The following is a 16,839-nucleotide window of genomic DNA, read 5'->3' as shown; positions in this document are numbered from 1 at the left end:
GTTACATAGTGTAGTAACAGAGTTAGCCAGGGTTACATAGTTTAGTAACAGACCTCAGTGTTAGCCAGGGTTACATAGTGTAGTAACAGACATCAGTGTTAGCCAGGGTTACATAGTGTAGTAACAGACCTCAGTGTTAGCCAGGGTTACATAGTGTAGTAACAGACCTCAGTGTTAGCCAGGGTTACATAGTGTAGTAACAGACCTCAGTGTTAGCCAGGGTTACATAGTGTAGTAACAGACCTCAGTGTTAGCCAGGGTTACGTAGTGTAGTAACAGACCTCAGTGTTAGCCAGGGTTACATAGTGTAGTAACATACCTCAGTGTTAGCCAGGGTTACGTAGTGTAGTAACAGACCTCAGTGTTAGCCAGGGTTACATAGTGTAGTAACAGACCTCAGTGTTAGCCAGGGTTACGTAGTGTAGTAACAGACCTCAGTGTTAGCCAGGGTTACGTAGTTTAGTAACAGACCTCAGTGTTAGCCAGGGTTACATAGTGTAGTAACAGACCTCAGTGTTAGCCAGGGTTACATAGTTTAGTAACAGACCTCAGTGTTAGCCAGGGTTACATAGTGTAGTAACAGACCTCAGTGTTAGCCAGGGTTACATAGTGTAGTAACAGACCTCAGTGTTAGCCAGGGTTACATAGTGTAGTAACAGACCTCAGTGTTAGCCAGGGTTACATAGTGTAGTAACAGAGTTAGCCAGGGTTACATAGTTTAGTAACAGACCTCAGTGTTAGCCAGGGTTACATAGTGTAGTAACAGACCTCAGTGTTAGCCAGGGTTACATAATGTAGTAACAGACCTCAGTGTTAGCAAGGGTTACATAGTGTAGTAACAGACCTCAGTTTTAGCCAGGGTTACATAGTGTAGTAACAGACCTCAGTGTTAGCCAGGGTTACATAGTGTAGTAACAGACCTCAGTGTTAGCCAGGGTTACGTAGTGTAGTAACAGACCTCAGTGTTAGCCAGGGTTACGTAGTATAGTACAGACCTCAGTGTTACCCAGGGTTACATAGTGTAGTAACAGACCTCAGTGTTAGCCAGGGTTACGTAGTGTAGTAACAGACCTCAGTGTTAGCCAGGGTTACATAGTGTAGTAACATACCTCAGTGTTAGCCAGGGTTACGTAGTGTAGTAACAGACCTCAGTGTTAGCCAGGGTTACATAGTGTAGTAACAGACCTCAGTGTTAGCCAGGGTTACGTAGTGTAGTAACAGACCTCAGAGTTAGCCAGGGTTACATAGTGTAGTAACAGACCTCAGTGTTAGCCAGGGTTACATAGTGTAGTAACAGAGTTAGCCAGGGTTACATAGTGTAGTAACAGTTTTAGCCAGGGTTACATAGTGTAGTAACAGACCTCAGTGTTAGCCAGGGTTACATAGTGTAGTAACAGACCTCAGTGTTACCCAGGGTTACATAGTGTAGTAACAGACCTCAGTGTTAGCCAGGGTTACGTAGTGTAGTAACAGACCTCAGTGTTAGCCAGGGTTACATAGTGTAGTAGCAGACCTCAGTGTTAGCCAGGGTTGCATAGTGTAGTAACAGAGTTAGCCAGGGTTACATAGTTTAGTAACAGACCTCAGTGTTAGCCAGGGTTACATAGTGTAGTAACAGACCTCAGTGTTAGCCAGGGTTACATAGTTTAGTAACAGACCTCAGTGTTAACCAGGGTTACATAGTGTAGTAACAGACATCAGTGTTAGCCAGGGTTACATAGTGTAGTAACAGACCTCAGTGTTAGCCAGGGTTACATAGTGTAGTAACAGACCTCAGTGTTAGCCAGGGTTACATAGTTTAGTAACAGACCTCAGTGTTAGCCAGGGTTACATAGTGTAGTAACAGACCTCAGTGTTAGCCAGGGTTACGTAGTGTAGTAACAGACCTCAGTGTTAGCCAGGGTTACATAGTGTAGTAACATACCTCAGTGTTAGCCAGGGTTACGTAGTGTAGTAACAGACCTCAGTGTTAGCCAGGGTTACATAGTGTAGTAACAGACCTCAGTGTTAGCCAGGGTTACGTAGTGTAGTAACAGACCTCAGTGTTAGCCAGGGTTACGTAGTTTAGTAACAGACCTCAGTGTTAGCCAGGGTTACATAGTGTAGTAACAGACCTCAGTGTTAGCCAGGGTTACATAGTTTAGTAACAGACCTCAGTGTTAGCCAGGGTTACATAGTGTAGTAACAGACCGCAGTGTTAGCCAGGGTTACATAGTGTAGTAACAGACCTCAGTGTTAGCCAGGGTTACATAGTGTAGTAACAGACCTCAGTGTTAGCCAGGGTTACATAGTGTAGTAACAGAGTTAGCCAGGGTTACATAGTTTAGTAACAGACCTCAGTGTTAGCCAGGGTTACATAGTGTAGTAACAGACCTCAGTGTTAGCCAGGGTTACATAATGTAGTAACAGACCTCAGTGTTAGCAAGGGTTACATAGTGTAGTAACAGACCTCAGTGTTAGCCAGGGTAACGTAGTGTAGTAACAGACCTCAGTGTTAGCCAGGGTTACATAGTGTAGTAACAGACCTCAGTGTTAGCCAGGGTTACGTAGTGTAGTAATAGACCTCAGTGTTAGCCAGGGTTACGTAGTATAGTACAGACCTCAGTGTTACCCAGGGTTACATAGTGTAGTAACAGACCTCAGTGTTAGCCAGGGTTACGTAGTGTAGTAACAGACCTCAGTGTTAGCCAGGGTTACATAGTGTAGTAACAGACCTCAGTGTTAGCCAGGGTTACATAGTGTAGTAACAGAGTTAGCCAGGGTTACATAGTGTAGTAACAGTTTTAGCCAGGGTTACATAGTGTAGTAACAGACCTCAGTGTTAGCCAGGGTTACATAGTGTAGTAACAGACCTCAGTGTTACCCAGGGTTACATAGTGTAGTAACAGACCTCAGTGTTAGCCAGGGTTACGTAGTGTAGTAACAGACCTCAGTGTTAGCCAGGGTTACATAGTGTAGTAACAGACCTCAGTGTTAGCCAGGGTTACGTAGTGTAGTAACAGCCCTCAGTGTTAGCCAGCGTTACGTAGTATAGTACAGACCTCAGTGTTAGCCAGGGTTACGTAGTGTAGTAACAGCCCTCAGTGTTAGCCAGCGTTACGTAGTATAGTAACAGACCTCAGTGTTAGCCAGGGTTACGTAGTGTAGTAACAGACCTCAGAGTTAGCCAGCGTTACATAGTGTAGTAACAGACCTCAGTGTTAGCCAGGGTTACATAGTGTAGTAACAGACCTCAGTGTTAGCCAGGGTTACATAGTGTATTAACAGACCTCAGTGTTACCCAGGGTTACATAGTGTAGTAACAGACCTCAGTGTTAGCCAGGGTTACGTAGTGTAGTAACAGACCTCAGTGTTAGCCAGGGTTACATAGTGTAGTAACAGACCTCAGTGTTAGCCAGGGTTACGTAGTGTAGTAACAGCCCTCAGTGTTAGCCAGCGTTACGTAGTATAGTACAGACCTCAGTGTTAGCCAGGGTTACGTAGTGTAGTAACAGCCCTCAGTGTTAGCCAGCGTTACATAGTGTAGTAACAGACCTCAGTGTTAGCCAGGGTTACGTAGTGTAGTAACAGACCTCAGAGTTAGCCAGCGTTACATAGTGTAGTAACAGACCTCAGTGTTAGCCAGGGTTACATAGTGTAGTAACAGACCTCAGTGTTAGCCAGGGTTACATAGTGTATTAACAGACCTCAGTGTTACCCAGGGTTACATAGTGTAGTAACAGACCTCAGTGTTAGCCAGGGTTACGTAGTGTAGTAACAGACCTCAGTGTTAGCCAGGGTTACATAGTGTAGTAACAGACCTCAGTGTTAGCCAGGGTTACGTAGTGTAGTAACAGCCCTCAGTGTTAGCCAGCGTTACGTAGTATAGTAACAGACCTCAGTGTTAGCCAGGGTTACGTAGTGTAGTAACAGCCCTCAGTGTTAGCCAGCGTTACGTAGTATAGTAACAGACCTCAGTGTTAGCCAGGGTTACGTAGTGTAGTAACAGACCTCAGTGTTAGCCAGGGTTACGTAGTGTAGTAACAGACCTCAGTGTTAGCCAGGGTTACATAGTGTAGTAAAAGACCTCAGTGTTAGCCAGCGTTACATAATGTAGTCCAGTCCAGTTCACTGACCCTGCAGAATAGAGACTTGGACATGGAAAACCGCACCAGAGCCCCATGGTCATTTCAGTCCACTGTGGTGGTAACCCAGATCTGAAACAGCTGTGTGATGACTAGGGGGGTGTTTATGAAATCGATAACAGAAAACAGATGTTTGTTATGATATACAACCCCTCAACTATAAAAAAAAACAACAAGTGGACAAGACTGGGAGGTTGTTGAAGACCAACTATCAGAGTTGATATGAATGTCTTTCTCCACTGTGTTCTTCTCCTCCCTCACACCAAGGGGGGACAGGACTGGGAGGTTGTTGAAGACCAACTATCAGAGTTGATATGAATGTCTTTCTCCACTGTGTTCTTCTCCTCCCTCACAACAAGGGGACAGGACTGGGAGGTTGTTGAAGACCAACTATCAGAGTTGATATGAATGTCTTTCTCCACTGTGTTCTTCTCCTCCCTCACACCAAGGGGGGACAGGACTGGGAGGTTGTTGAAGACCAACTATCAGAGTTGATATGAATGTCTTTCTCCACTGTGTTCTTCTCCTCCCTCACACCAAGGGGGGACAAGACTGGGAGGTTGTTGAAGACCAACTATCAGAGTTGATATGAATGTCTTTCTCCACTGTGTTCTTCTCCTCCCTCACAACAAAGGGGGACAGGACTGGGAGGTTGTTGAAGACCAACTATCAGAGTTGATATGAATGTCTTTCTCCACTGTGTTCTTCTCCTCCCTCACAACAAGGGGACAGGACTGGGAGGTTGTTGAAGACCAACTATCAGAGTTGATATGAATGTCTTTCTCCACTGTGTTCTTCTCCTCCCTCACACCAAGGGGGGACAGGACTGGGAGGTTGTTGAAGACCAACTATCAGAGTTGATATGAATGTCTTTCTCCACTGTGTTCTTCTCCTCCCTCACACCAAGGGGGGACAAGACTGGGAGGTTGTTGAAGACCAACTATCAGAGTTGATATGAATGTCTTTCTCCACTGTGTTCTTCTCCTCCCTCACAACAAAGGGGGACAGGACTGGGAGGTTGTTGAAGACCAACTATCAGAGTTGATATGAATGTCTTTCTCCACTGTGTTCTTCTCCTCCCTCACACCAAGGGGGGACAGGACTGGGAGGTTGTTGAAGACCAACTATCAGAGTTGATATGAATGTCTTTCTCCACTGTGTTCTTCTCCTCCCTCACAACAAGGGGGGACAAGACTGGGAGGTTGTTGAAGACCAACTATCAGAGTTGATATGAATGTCTTTCTCCACTGTGTTCTTCTCCTCCCTCACACCAAGGGGGGACAGGACTGGGAGGTTGTTGAAGACCAACTATCAGAGTTGAAATGAATGTCTTTCTCCACTGTGTTCTTCTCCTCCCTCACAACAAGGGGGGACAAGACTGGGAGGTTGTTGAAGACCAACTATCAGAGTTGATATGAATGTCTTTCTCCACTGTGTTCTTCTCCTCCCTCACACCAAGGGGGGACAGGACTGGGAGGTTGTTGAAGACCAACTATCAGAGTTGATATGAATGTCTTTCTCCACTGTGTTCTTCTCCTCCCTCACAACAAGGGGGGACAAGACTGGGAGGTTGTTGAAGACCAACTATCAGAGTTGATATGAATGTCTTTCTCCACTGTGTTCTTCTCCTCCCTCACACCAAGGGAGGACAGGACTGGGAGGTTGTTGAAGACCAACTATCAGAGTTGATATGAATGTCTTTCTCCACTGTGTTCTTCTCCTCCCTCACAACAAAGGGGGACAAGACTGGGAGGTTGTTGAAGACCAACTATCAGAGTTGATATGAATGTCTTTCTCCACTGTGTTCTTCTCCTCCCTCACAACAAAGGGGGACAGGACTGGGAGGTTGTTGAAGACCAACTATCAGAGTTGATATGAATGTCTTTCTCCACTGTGTTCTTCTCCTCCCTCACAACAAAGGGGGACAAGACTGGGAGGTTGTTGAAGACCAACTATCAGAGTTGATATGAATGTCTTTCTCCACTGTGTTCTTCTCCTCCCTCACAACAAAGGGGGACAAGACTGGGAGGTTGTTGAAGACCACAGGAAACTACTACACTTGATACTAACGTATCTGTCTCTCTGTTGTTCTCCACTCCCCAGGTAACATCATTGGTTCGGGGATATTCATCTCACCTAAGGGGGTTTTGGAGCACGCTGGCTCGGTGGGTCTGTCCCTTATCGTGTGGGTGTGTGGAGGGGGTATCTGCGCCCTGGGCTCCATGTGTTACGCCGAGCTGGGGGTCACCATTCCCAAGTCAGGAGGAGACTACTCCTACGTCACAGAGATATTCGGAGGCCTGGTGGGGTACGTTTTCTATTTTATGTCCACCATCCTGATTATGGAAACAACCCAGAAACTTTCCCAGAATTCCCTGTTTTTTCCCCAGAAATGTTCAGGGCCCGTCTCAGAGTAGAAGGGAAGAATTTCATTACAAAACGCGATATAAACATTTTCAGAAATGTTGGTAAAATGACAATTAAATCACATTTAGTGAAACATATAGAGCTACTATTGTTTCATCTGATCACAACATGGACTAGTGAAAAGACTGACAAGATTAATCTGACCGCAACGTGGACTAGTGAAAAGACTGACAGGATTAATCTGACCACAACATGGACTAGTGAAAAGACTGACAGGATTAATCTGACCACAACATGGACTAGTGAAAAGACTGACAGGATTAATCTGACCACAACATGGACTAGTGAAAAGACTGACAAGATTAATCTGACCACAACATGGACTAGTGAAAAGACTGACAAGATTAATCTGACCACAATGTGAACTAGTGAAAATACTGACAGGATTAATCTGACCACAACATGGACTAGTGAAAAGACTGACAGCATTAATCTGACCACAACGTGGACTAGTGAAAATACTGACAGGATTAATCTGACCACAACATGGACTAGTGAGATGATCTGCAGAGAGGAATGGGAGAAACTCCGCAAATACAAGTGTGCCAAGCTTGTAGCGTCATACCCAAGACGACTCGAGGCTGTAATCACTGCCAAAGGTGCTTCAACCAAGTACTGAGTAAAGGGTCTGAATACTTATGTAAATGTGATATTTCCGTTTTTGAATGTTTTATTTATTTGCTCAAATTTCTAAAAACCTGTTTTTGCTTTGTTATTATGGGGTATTGTGTGTAGATGTTTTAAAATCAATTTTAGAATAAGGCTGTAACGTAAAAAATATGGAAAAAGTCAAGGGTTCTGAATACTTTCCGAATACACACTGTACACAAAATGTGTTTTCTTTTCGGACATAAGCAACTTTTGGAATAATTTTATAGGATTTTCACATTTCTTTTTGTTAATTAATTTGCCGGTTAAGGATGAATTGATTCGTATTGTTGGAGCGACATTGCCCCCCCCCCCCCCCCATTGCCCCCCTATTTACCACCTCAGTACGTTTGCTGTGTTTCCTGTCACTGGATCTTGTCTCTCTCCTATTCATCAGTTAGTTTAGCACGTTGGCTCTTTCGGTCACCAGGACCGGATATCACAGGCTCCAACAGGACCAGATATCACAGGCTCCAACAGGACCGGATATCACAGGCTCCAACAGGACTAGATATCACAGGCTCCAACAGGACCAGATATCACAGGCTCCAACAGGACCAGATATCACAGGCTCCAACAGGACCAGATATCACAGGCTCCAACAGGACCAGATATCACAGGCTCCAACAGGACCGGATATCACAGGCTCCAACGGGACCGGATATCACAGGCTCCAACAGGACCGGATATCACAGGCTCCAACAGGACCAGATATCACAGGCTCCAACAGGACCAGATATCACAGGCTCCAACAGGATCAGATATCACAGGCTCCAACAGGACCGGATATCACAGGCTCCAACAGGACCAGATATCACAGGCTCCAACAGGACCAGATATCACAGGCTCCAACAGGACCAGATATCACAGGCTCCAACAGGACCAGATATCACAGGCTCCAACAGGATCAGATATCACAGGCTCCAACAGGACCGGATATCACAGGCTCCAACAGGACCAGATATCACAGGCTCCAACAGGACCAGATATCACAGGCTCCAACAGGACCGGATATCACAGGCTCCAACAGGACCGGATATCACAGGCTCCAACAGGACCAGATATCACAGGCTCCAACAGGACCAGATATCACAGGCTCCAACAGGACCAGATATCACAGCCTCCAACAGGACCAGATATCACAGGCTCCAACAGGACTAGATATCACAGGCTCCAACAGGACCGGATATCACAGGCTCCAACAGGACCGGATATCACAGGCTCCAACAGGACCGGATATCACAGGCTCCAACAGGACCAGATATCACAGGCTCCAACGGGACCGGATATCACAGGCTCCAACAGGACCAGATATCACAGGCTCCAACAGGACCAGATATCACAGGCTCCAACAGGACCAGATATCACAGGCTCCAACAGGACCAGATATCACAGGCTCCAACAGGACCAGATATCACAGCCTCCAACAGGACCAGATATCACAGGCTCCTACAGGATCAGATATCACAGGCTCCAACGGGACCGGATATCACAGGCTCCAACAGGACCGGATATCACAGGCTCCAACGGGACCGGATATCACAGGCTCCAACAGGACCGGATATCACAGGCTCCAACAGGACCGGATATCACAGGCTCCAACAGGACCGGATATCACAGGCTCCAACAGGACCGGATATCACAGGCTCCAACAGGACCGGATATCACAGGCTCCAACAGGACCGGATATCACAGGCTCCAACAGGACCGGATATCACAGGCTCCAACAGGACCGGATATCACAGGCTCCAACGGGACCGGATATCACAGGCTCCAACGGGACCGGATATCACAGGCTCCAACGGGACCGGATATCACAGGCTCCAACGGGACCGGATATCACAGGCTCCAACAGGACCAGATATCACAGGCTCCAACAGGACCAGATATCACAGGCTGCAACAGGACCAGATATCACAGGCTCCAACAGGACCAGATATCACAGGCTCCAACAGGACCAGATATCACAGGCTCCAACAGGACCAGATATCACAGGCTCCAACAGGACCAGATATCACAGGCTCCAACAGGACCAGGTATCACAGGCTCCAACAGGACTAGATATCACAGGCTCCAACAGGACCGGATATCACAGGCTCCAACAGGACCGGATATCACAGGCTCCAACAGGACCGGATATCACAGGCTCCAACAGGACCGGATATCACAGGCTCCAACAGGACCGGATATCACAGGCTCCAACAGGACCGGATATCACAGGCTCCAACAGGACCGGATATCACAGGCTCCAACAGGACCGGATATCACAGGCTCCAACAGGACCGGATATCACAGGCTCCAACAGGACCGGATATCACAGGCTCCAACAGGATCGGATATCACAGGCTCCAACAGGACCGGATATCACAGGCTCCAACAGGACCGGATATCACAGGCTCCAACAGGACCGGATATCACAGGCTCCAACAGGACCGGATATCACAGGCTCCAACAGGACCGGATATCACAGGCTCCAACAGGACCGGATATCACAGGCTCCAACAGGACCGGATATCACAGGCTCCAACAGGACCGGATATCACAGGCTCCAACAGGACCGGATATCACAGGCTCCAACAGGACCGGATATCACAGGCTCCAACAGGACCGGATATCACAGGCTCCAACAGGACCGGATATCACAGGCTCCAACAGGACCGGATATCACAGGCTCCAACGGGACCGGATATCACAGGCTCCAACGGGACCGGATATCACAGGCTCCAACAGGACCGGATATCACAGGCTCCAACAGGACCAGATATCACAGGCTCCAACAGGACCGGATATCACAGGATCCAACAGGATCAGATATCACAGGCTCCAACAGGACTAGGCTAAATGCATCCTGATGCTCGTTTTGTTAACAGGAGCCAACATGGCTGCTATAGAATGTTATTAAATGCATCATGATGCTCGTTTTGTTAACAGGAGCCAAAATGGCTGCCATAGAATGTTATTAAATGCATCAAGATGCAGAAACCTCAATGTCCCAATTCTCTAAATGGCACGATGGCGCCGACAGAAAGGGTCGCCTCGCTTCTAGTCCTTCTAGTCCTCGCTTCTAGTCCTAAACTATGCAGTATTAATATTTTTTTGTGTATTATTTCTTACATTGTTAGCCCAGAAAATCTTAAGTTTTATTACGTACAGCCGGGAAGAACTATTGGATATCAGAGAGACGTCAACTTCCCAACGCTACGACCAGGAATACGACTTTCCCTTAGTGGATCCTTCGTTCGAACCACCCAAGAGGCTGACCCAAAACAAAGTTGCCACAGGAGAGGTAGACGGGGCGGCCTTCTGGCCAGGATTCGGAGGCGTACACACCACGCACCTCTCCCGAGTATTTTACTCGCTAATGTCCAGTCTCTAGATAACAAGGCAGACGGAATTAGGGCTAGGGTTGCTTTCCAGAGAGATCCTCGAGATTGTAACATGCTCTGTTTCATGGCAACCTGGCTCTTTGGGGACATGCTGTTGGAGTCGGTACAGCCACCGGGATTCTTTGTGTGTCGCGCCGACAGGAACAAACATCTCTCAGGGAAGAAGAAAGGCGGGGGTGGATGTTTCATGATTAACGACTCGTGGTGTAATCGTAACAACATACAGGAACTAACAATAACATCTTCTAACCATGTGTAATGTAACCATGTGTAATGTAACCAATAAAATTTGATTTGATTTTGATTTGAACACATTCTAAAGCAAAATGTTTTACAAGTTTGACAACAGCCATAATTCATACACAATAGAAAGCAACCCGTGATCATTCATTTCACATAAAATAATGCTCATGTAAAACGTTTAAGTGTTTTATTGTATTTTGTAATTAGGATCAAGTCCCCTACACAGGGGGGACTTGATAATGTTACTCATTCTGATCTAAATAACTGGTCTTAGATCAGTACTCAGGGGGGGAGAGAGACCGTCTGATCTAAATAACTGGTCTTAGATCAGTACTCAGGGGGAGAGAGAGACCGTCTGATCTACATAACTGGTCTTAGATCAGTACTCAGGGGGGAGAGAGAGACCGTCTGATCTACATAACTGGTCTTAGATCAGTACTCAGGAGGAGAGAGACCATCTGATCTAAATAACTGGTCTTAGATCAGTACTCAGGGGGGAGAGAGAGACCGTCTGATCTAAATAACTGGTCTTAGATCAGTACTCAGGGGGGAGAGAGAGACCGTCTGATCTAAATAACTGGTCTTAGATCAGTACTCAGGGGGAGAGAGAGACCGTCTGATCTAAATAACTGGTCTTAGATCAGTACTCAGGGGGGAGAGAGAGACCGTCTGATCTAAATAACTGGTCTTAGATCAGTACTCAGGAGGAGAGAGAGACCGTCTGATCTAAATAACTGGTCTTAGATCAGTACTCAGGGGGAGAGAGAGACCGTCTGATCTACATAACTGGTCTTAGATCAGTACTCAGGGGGGAGAGAGAGACCGTCTGATCTACATAACTGGTCTTAGATCAGTACTCAGGAGGAGAGAGACCATCTGATCTAAATAACTGGTCTTAGATCAGTACTCAGGGGGGAGAGAGAGACCGTCTGATCTAAATAACTGGTCTTAGATCAGTACTCAGGGGGGAGAGAGAGACCGTCTGATCTAAATAACTGGTCTTAGATCAGTACTCAGGGGGAGAGAGAGACCGTCTGATCTAAATAACTGGTCTTAGATCAGTACTCAGGGGGGAGAGAGAGACCGTCTGATCTAAATAACTGGTCTTAGATCAGTACTCAGGAGGAGAGAGAGACCGTCTGATCTACATAACTGGTCTTAGATCAGTACTCAGGGGGAGAGAGACCGTCTGATCTAAATAACTGGTCTTAGATCAGTACTCAGGGGGAGAGAGACCGTCTGATCTACATAACTGGTCTTAGATCAGTACTCAGGGGGAGAGAGACCGTCTGATCTAAATAACTGGTCTTAGATCAGTACTCAGGGGGAGAGAGACCGTCTGATCTAAATAACTGGTCTTAGATCAGTACTCAGGGGGGAGAGAGAGACCGTCTGATCTACATAACTGGTCTTAGATCAGTACTCAGGGGGGAGAGAGAGACCGTCTGATCTACATAACTGGTCTTAGATCAGTACTCAGGGGGAGAGAGACCATCTGATCTATATAACTGGTCTTAGATCAGTACTCAGGGGGGAGAGAGACCGTCTGATCTACATAACTGGTCTTAGATCAGTACTCAGGGGGAGAGAGAGACCGTCTGATCTAAATAACTGGTCTTAGATCAGTACTCAGGAGGAGAGAGAGACCGTCTGATCTAAATAACTGGTCTTAGATCAGTACTCAGGGGGGAGAGAGAGACCATCTGATCTATATAACTGGTCTTAGATCAGTACTCAGGAGGAGAGAGACTGTCTGATCTAAATAACTGGTCTTAGATCAGTACTCAGGGGGAGAGACCGTCTGATCTAAATAACTGGTCTTAGATCAGTACTCAGGGGGGAGAGAGACCGTCTGATCTAAATAACTGGTCTTAGATCAGTACTCAGGGGGAGAGAGAGACCGTCTGATCTACATAACTGGTCTTAGATCAGTACTCAGGGGGAGAGAGAGACCGTCTGATCTATATAACTGGTCTTAGATCAGTACTCAGGGGGGAGAGAGACCGTCTGATCTACATAACTGGTCTTAGATCAGTACTCAGGAGGGGGAGAGACCGTATGAATACGGCCACAGATCCTGGTCCTTCGTTCATTCCTCCTCTACATGTGTACCAGTAATCATGTAATTAAAGAATGGTGTGTTTTAATGTGTAAAGTGGATTAGATATAAATTGTACTTGTAGTCCCCATGATACTCGTTACAAGTGAGAGTCTGAGTCCACAAAGATGTCCCTTAGGTCTCCGAGGCAGGAGACTCTCGGAGTTCATGAAAAGGTCTTATAAGTATTTGAGTTTGCCCAGCACTCTCCACAGCTGCCGTACAATATAAACAATGAACGGTCTACAGTCTATGCATATTTTGACCGCGTCACCCTGACTGTCTACATACAGTATAAGGTGTATAATATAGTTTTAACAGTATATATGTTGTCTTCCTATAGGTTCCTGCTCCTATGGAGCGCGGTTCTCATCATGTACCCCACCACCCTGACTGTCTACATACAGTATAAGGTGTATAATATAGTTTTAACAGTATATATGTTGTCTTCCTATAGGTTCCTGCTCCTATGGAGCGCGGTTCTCATCATGTACCCCACCACCCTGGCTGTCATAGCTCTCACCTTCTCCAACTACGTCCTGCAGCCGGCCTTCCAGAACTGTGTTCCTCCATACTTGGCCACCAGGCTTCTCTCCACCATCTGCATATGTAAGTCCAGACTGATAAGGACTATTTAGTAGTAGCAATATAGTACAGTAATGACTATTTAGTAGTAGTATAGTACAATAATGACTATTTAGTAGTAGCAATATAGTACAATAATGACTATTTAGTAGTAGTATAGTACAAGAATGACTATTTAGTAGTACTATAGTACAATAATGACTATTTAGTAGTACTATAGTACAATAATGACTATTTAGTAGTAGCAATATAGTACAATAATGACTATTTTTAAGTAGTATAGTACAATAATGACTATTTAGTAGTAGTGTAGTACAATAATGACTATTTAGTAGTAGTGTAGTACAATAATGACTATTTAGTAGTAGTATTACAGTACAATAATGTCTATGTAGCTACTAGTGCAGTATAATAATGACTATTTAGTAGTAGTATAGTACAATAATGTCTGTGTAGCTACTAGTACAGTATAATAATGACTATTTAGTAGTAGTACAGAATAATAATGACTATTTAGTAGTAGTATAGTACAATAATGACTATTTAGTAGTAGTATAGTACAATAATGACTATTTAGTAGTACTATAGTACAATAATGACTAGTGTAGTCAGGGTGTAGTGTCATCGTATCTAATGAGGGTTGAGGTCCGTATCAGTAGTCAGGGTGTAGTGTCATCATATCTAATGAGGGTTGAGGTCCGTATCAGTAGTCAGGGTGTAGTGTCATCATATCTAATGAGGGTTGAGGTCCGTATCAGTAGTCAGGGTGTAGTGTCATCATATCTAATGAGGGTTGAGGTCCGTATCAGTAGTCAGGGTGTAGTGTCATCATATCTAATGAGGGTTGAGGTCCGTATCAGTAGTCAGGGTGTAGTGTCATCATATCTAATGAGGGTTGAGGTCCGTATCAGTAGTCAGGGTGTAGTGTCATCATATCTAATGAGGGTTGAGGTCCGTATCAGTAGTCAGGGTGTAGTGTCATATCTAATGAGGGTTGAGGTCCGTATCAGTAGTCAGGGTGTAGTGTCATCGTATCTAATGAGGGTTGAGGTCCGTATCAGTAGTCAGGGTGTAGTGTCATCATATCTAATGAGGTTTGAGGTCCGTATCAGTAGTCAGGGTGTAGTCTCATCATATCTAATGAGGGTTGAGGTCCGTATCGGTAGTCAGGGTGTAGTGTCATCATATCTAATGAGGGTTGAGGTCCGTATCAGTAGTCAGGGTGTAGTGTCATCATATCTAATGAGGGTTGAGGTCCGTATCAGTAGTCAGGGTGTAGTGTCATCATATCTAATGAGGGTTGAGGTCCGTATCAGTAGTCAGGGTGTAGTGTCATCATATCTAATGAGGGTTGAGGTCCGTATCAGTAGTCAGGGTGTAGTGTCATCATATCTAATGAGGGTTGAGGTCTGTATCAGTAGTCAGGGTGTAGTGTCATCATATCTAATGAGGGTTGAGGTCCGTATCAGTAGTTAGGGTGTAGTGTCATCATATCTAATGAGGGTTGAGGTCCGTATCAGTAGTCAGGGTGTAGTGTCATATCTAATGAGGGTTGAGGTCCGTATCAGTAGTCAGGGTGTAGTGTCATCATATCTAATGAGGGTTGAGGTCCGTATCAGTAGTCAGGGTGTAGTGTCATCATATCTAATGAGGGTTGAGGTCCGTATCAGTAGTCAGGGTGTAGTGTCATCATATCTAATGAGGGTTGAGGTCCGTATCAGTAGTCAGGGTGTAGTGTCATATCTAATGAGGGTTGAGGTCCGTATCAGTAGTCAGGGTGTAGTGTCAACATATATAATGAGGGTTGAGGTCCGTATCAGTAGTCAGGGTGTAGTGTCATATCTAATGAGGGTTGAGGTCCGTATCAGTAGTCAGGGTGTAGTGTCATCATATCTAATGAGGGTTGAGGTCCGTATCAGTAGTCAGGGTGTAGTGTCATCATATCTAATGAGGGTTGAGGTCCGTATCAGTAGTCAGGGTGTAGTGTCATCATATCTAATGAGGGTTGAGGTCCGTATCAGTAGTCAGGGTGTAGTGTCATCATATCTAATGAGGGTTGAGGTCCGTATCGGTAGTCAGGGTGTAGTGTCATCATATCTAATGAGGGTTGAGGTCCGTATCAGTAGTCAGGGTGTAGTGTCATATCTAATGAGGGTTGAGGTCCGTATCAGTAGTCAGGGTGTAGTGTCATCATATCTAATGAGGGTTGAGGTCCGTATCAGTAGTCAGGGTGTAGTGTCATCGTATCTAATGAGGGTTGAGGTCCGTATCAGTAGTCAGGGTGTAGTGTCATCATATCTAATGAGGGTTGAGGTCCGTATCAGTAGTCAGGGTGTAGTGTCATCATATCTAATGAGGGTTGAGGTCCGTATCAGTAGTCAGGGTGTAGTGTCATCATATCTAATGAGGGTTGAGGTCCGTATCAGTAGTCAGGGTGTAGTGTCATCATATCTAATGAGGGTTGAGGTCCGTATCAGTAGTCAGGGTGTAGTGTCATCATATCTAATGAGGGTTGAGGTCCGTATCAGTAGTCAGGGTGTAGTGTCATCATATCTAATGAGGGTTGAGGTCCGTATCAGTAGTCAGGGTGTAGTGTCATATCTAATGAGGGTTGAGGTCCGTATCAGTAGTCAGGGTGTAGTGTCATCGTATCTAATGAGGGTTGAGGTCCGTATCAGTAGTCAGGGTGTAGTGTCATCATATCTAATGAGGTTTGAGGTCCGTATCAGTAGTCAGGGTGTAGTCTCATCATATCTAATGAGGGTTGAGGTCCGTATCGGTAGTCAGGGTGTAGTGTCATCATATCTAATGAGGGTTGAGGTCCGTATCAGTAGTCAGGGTGTAGTGTCATCATATCTAATGAGGGTTGAGGTCCGTATCAGTAGTCAGGGTGTAGTGTCATCATATCTAATGAGGGTTGAGGTCCGTATCAGTAGTCAGGGTGTAGTGTCATCATATCTAATGAGGGTTGAGGTCCGTATCAGTAGTCAGGGTGTAGTGTCATCATATCTAATGAGGGTTGAGGTCTGTATCAGTAGTCAGGGTGTAGTGTCATCATATCTAATGAGGGTTGAGGTCCGTATCAGTAGTTAGGGTGTAGTGTCATCATATCTAATGAGGGTTGAGGTCCGTATCAGTAGTCAGGGTGTAGTGTCATATCTAATGAGGGTTGAGGTCCGTATCAGTAGTCAGGGTGTAGTGTCATCATATCTAATGAGGGTTGAGGTCCGTATCAGTAGTCAGGGTGTAGTGTCATCATATCTAATGAGGGTTGAGGTCCGTATCAGTAGTCAGGGTGTAGTGTCATCATATCTAATGAGGGTTGAGG

At 45.6% G+C, this 16,839-nt stretch overlaps 1 protein-coding gene across 1 annotated transcript in view; it reads left to right on the top strand.

Moving 5' to 3' along the window:
- Positions 1 to 16,839, top strand: part of LOC129838971 (asc-type amino acid transporter 1-like) — a 101,817-nt gene that overhangs the window by 23,427 nt on the left and 61,551 nt on the right. Inside the window, exons 2-3 of the mRNA XM_055906235.1 lie at positions 6,228 to 6,432; positions 13,384 to 13,535. Coding sequence (XP_055762210.1) covers positions 6,228 to 6,432; positions 13,384 to 13,535 — 357 coding nt within the window. The remainder of the gene's footprint in view (positions 1 to 6,227; positions 6,433 to 13,383; positions 13,536 to 16,839) is intronic.

The sequence above is a fragment of the Salvelinus fontinalis genome, chromosome 40, assembly GCF_029448725.1.
Source record: "Salvelinus fontinalis isolate EN_2023a chromosome 40, ASM2944872v1, whole genome shotgun sequence".
Classification (NCBI taxonomy): domain Eukaryota; kingdom Metazoa; phylum Chordata; class Actinopteri; order Salmoniformes; family Salmonidae; genus Salvelinus; species Salvelinus fontinalis.
Note: the sequence above shows the minus strand (reverse complement) of the source record. Positions and strands in the feature narration are given on the sequence as shown.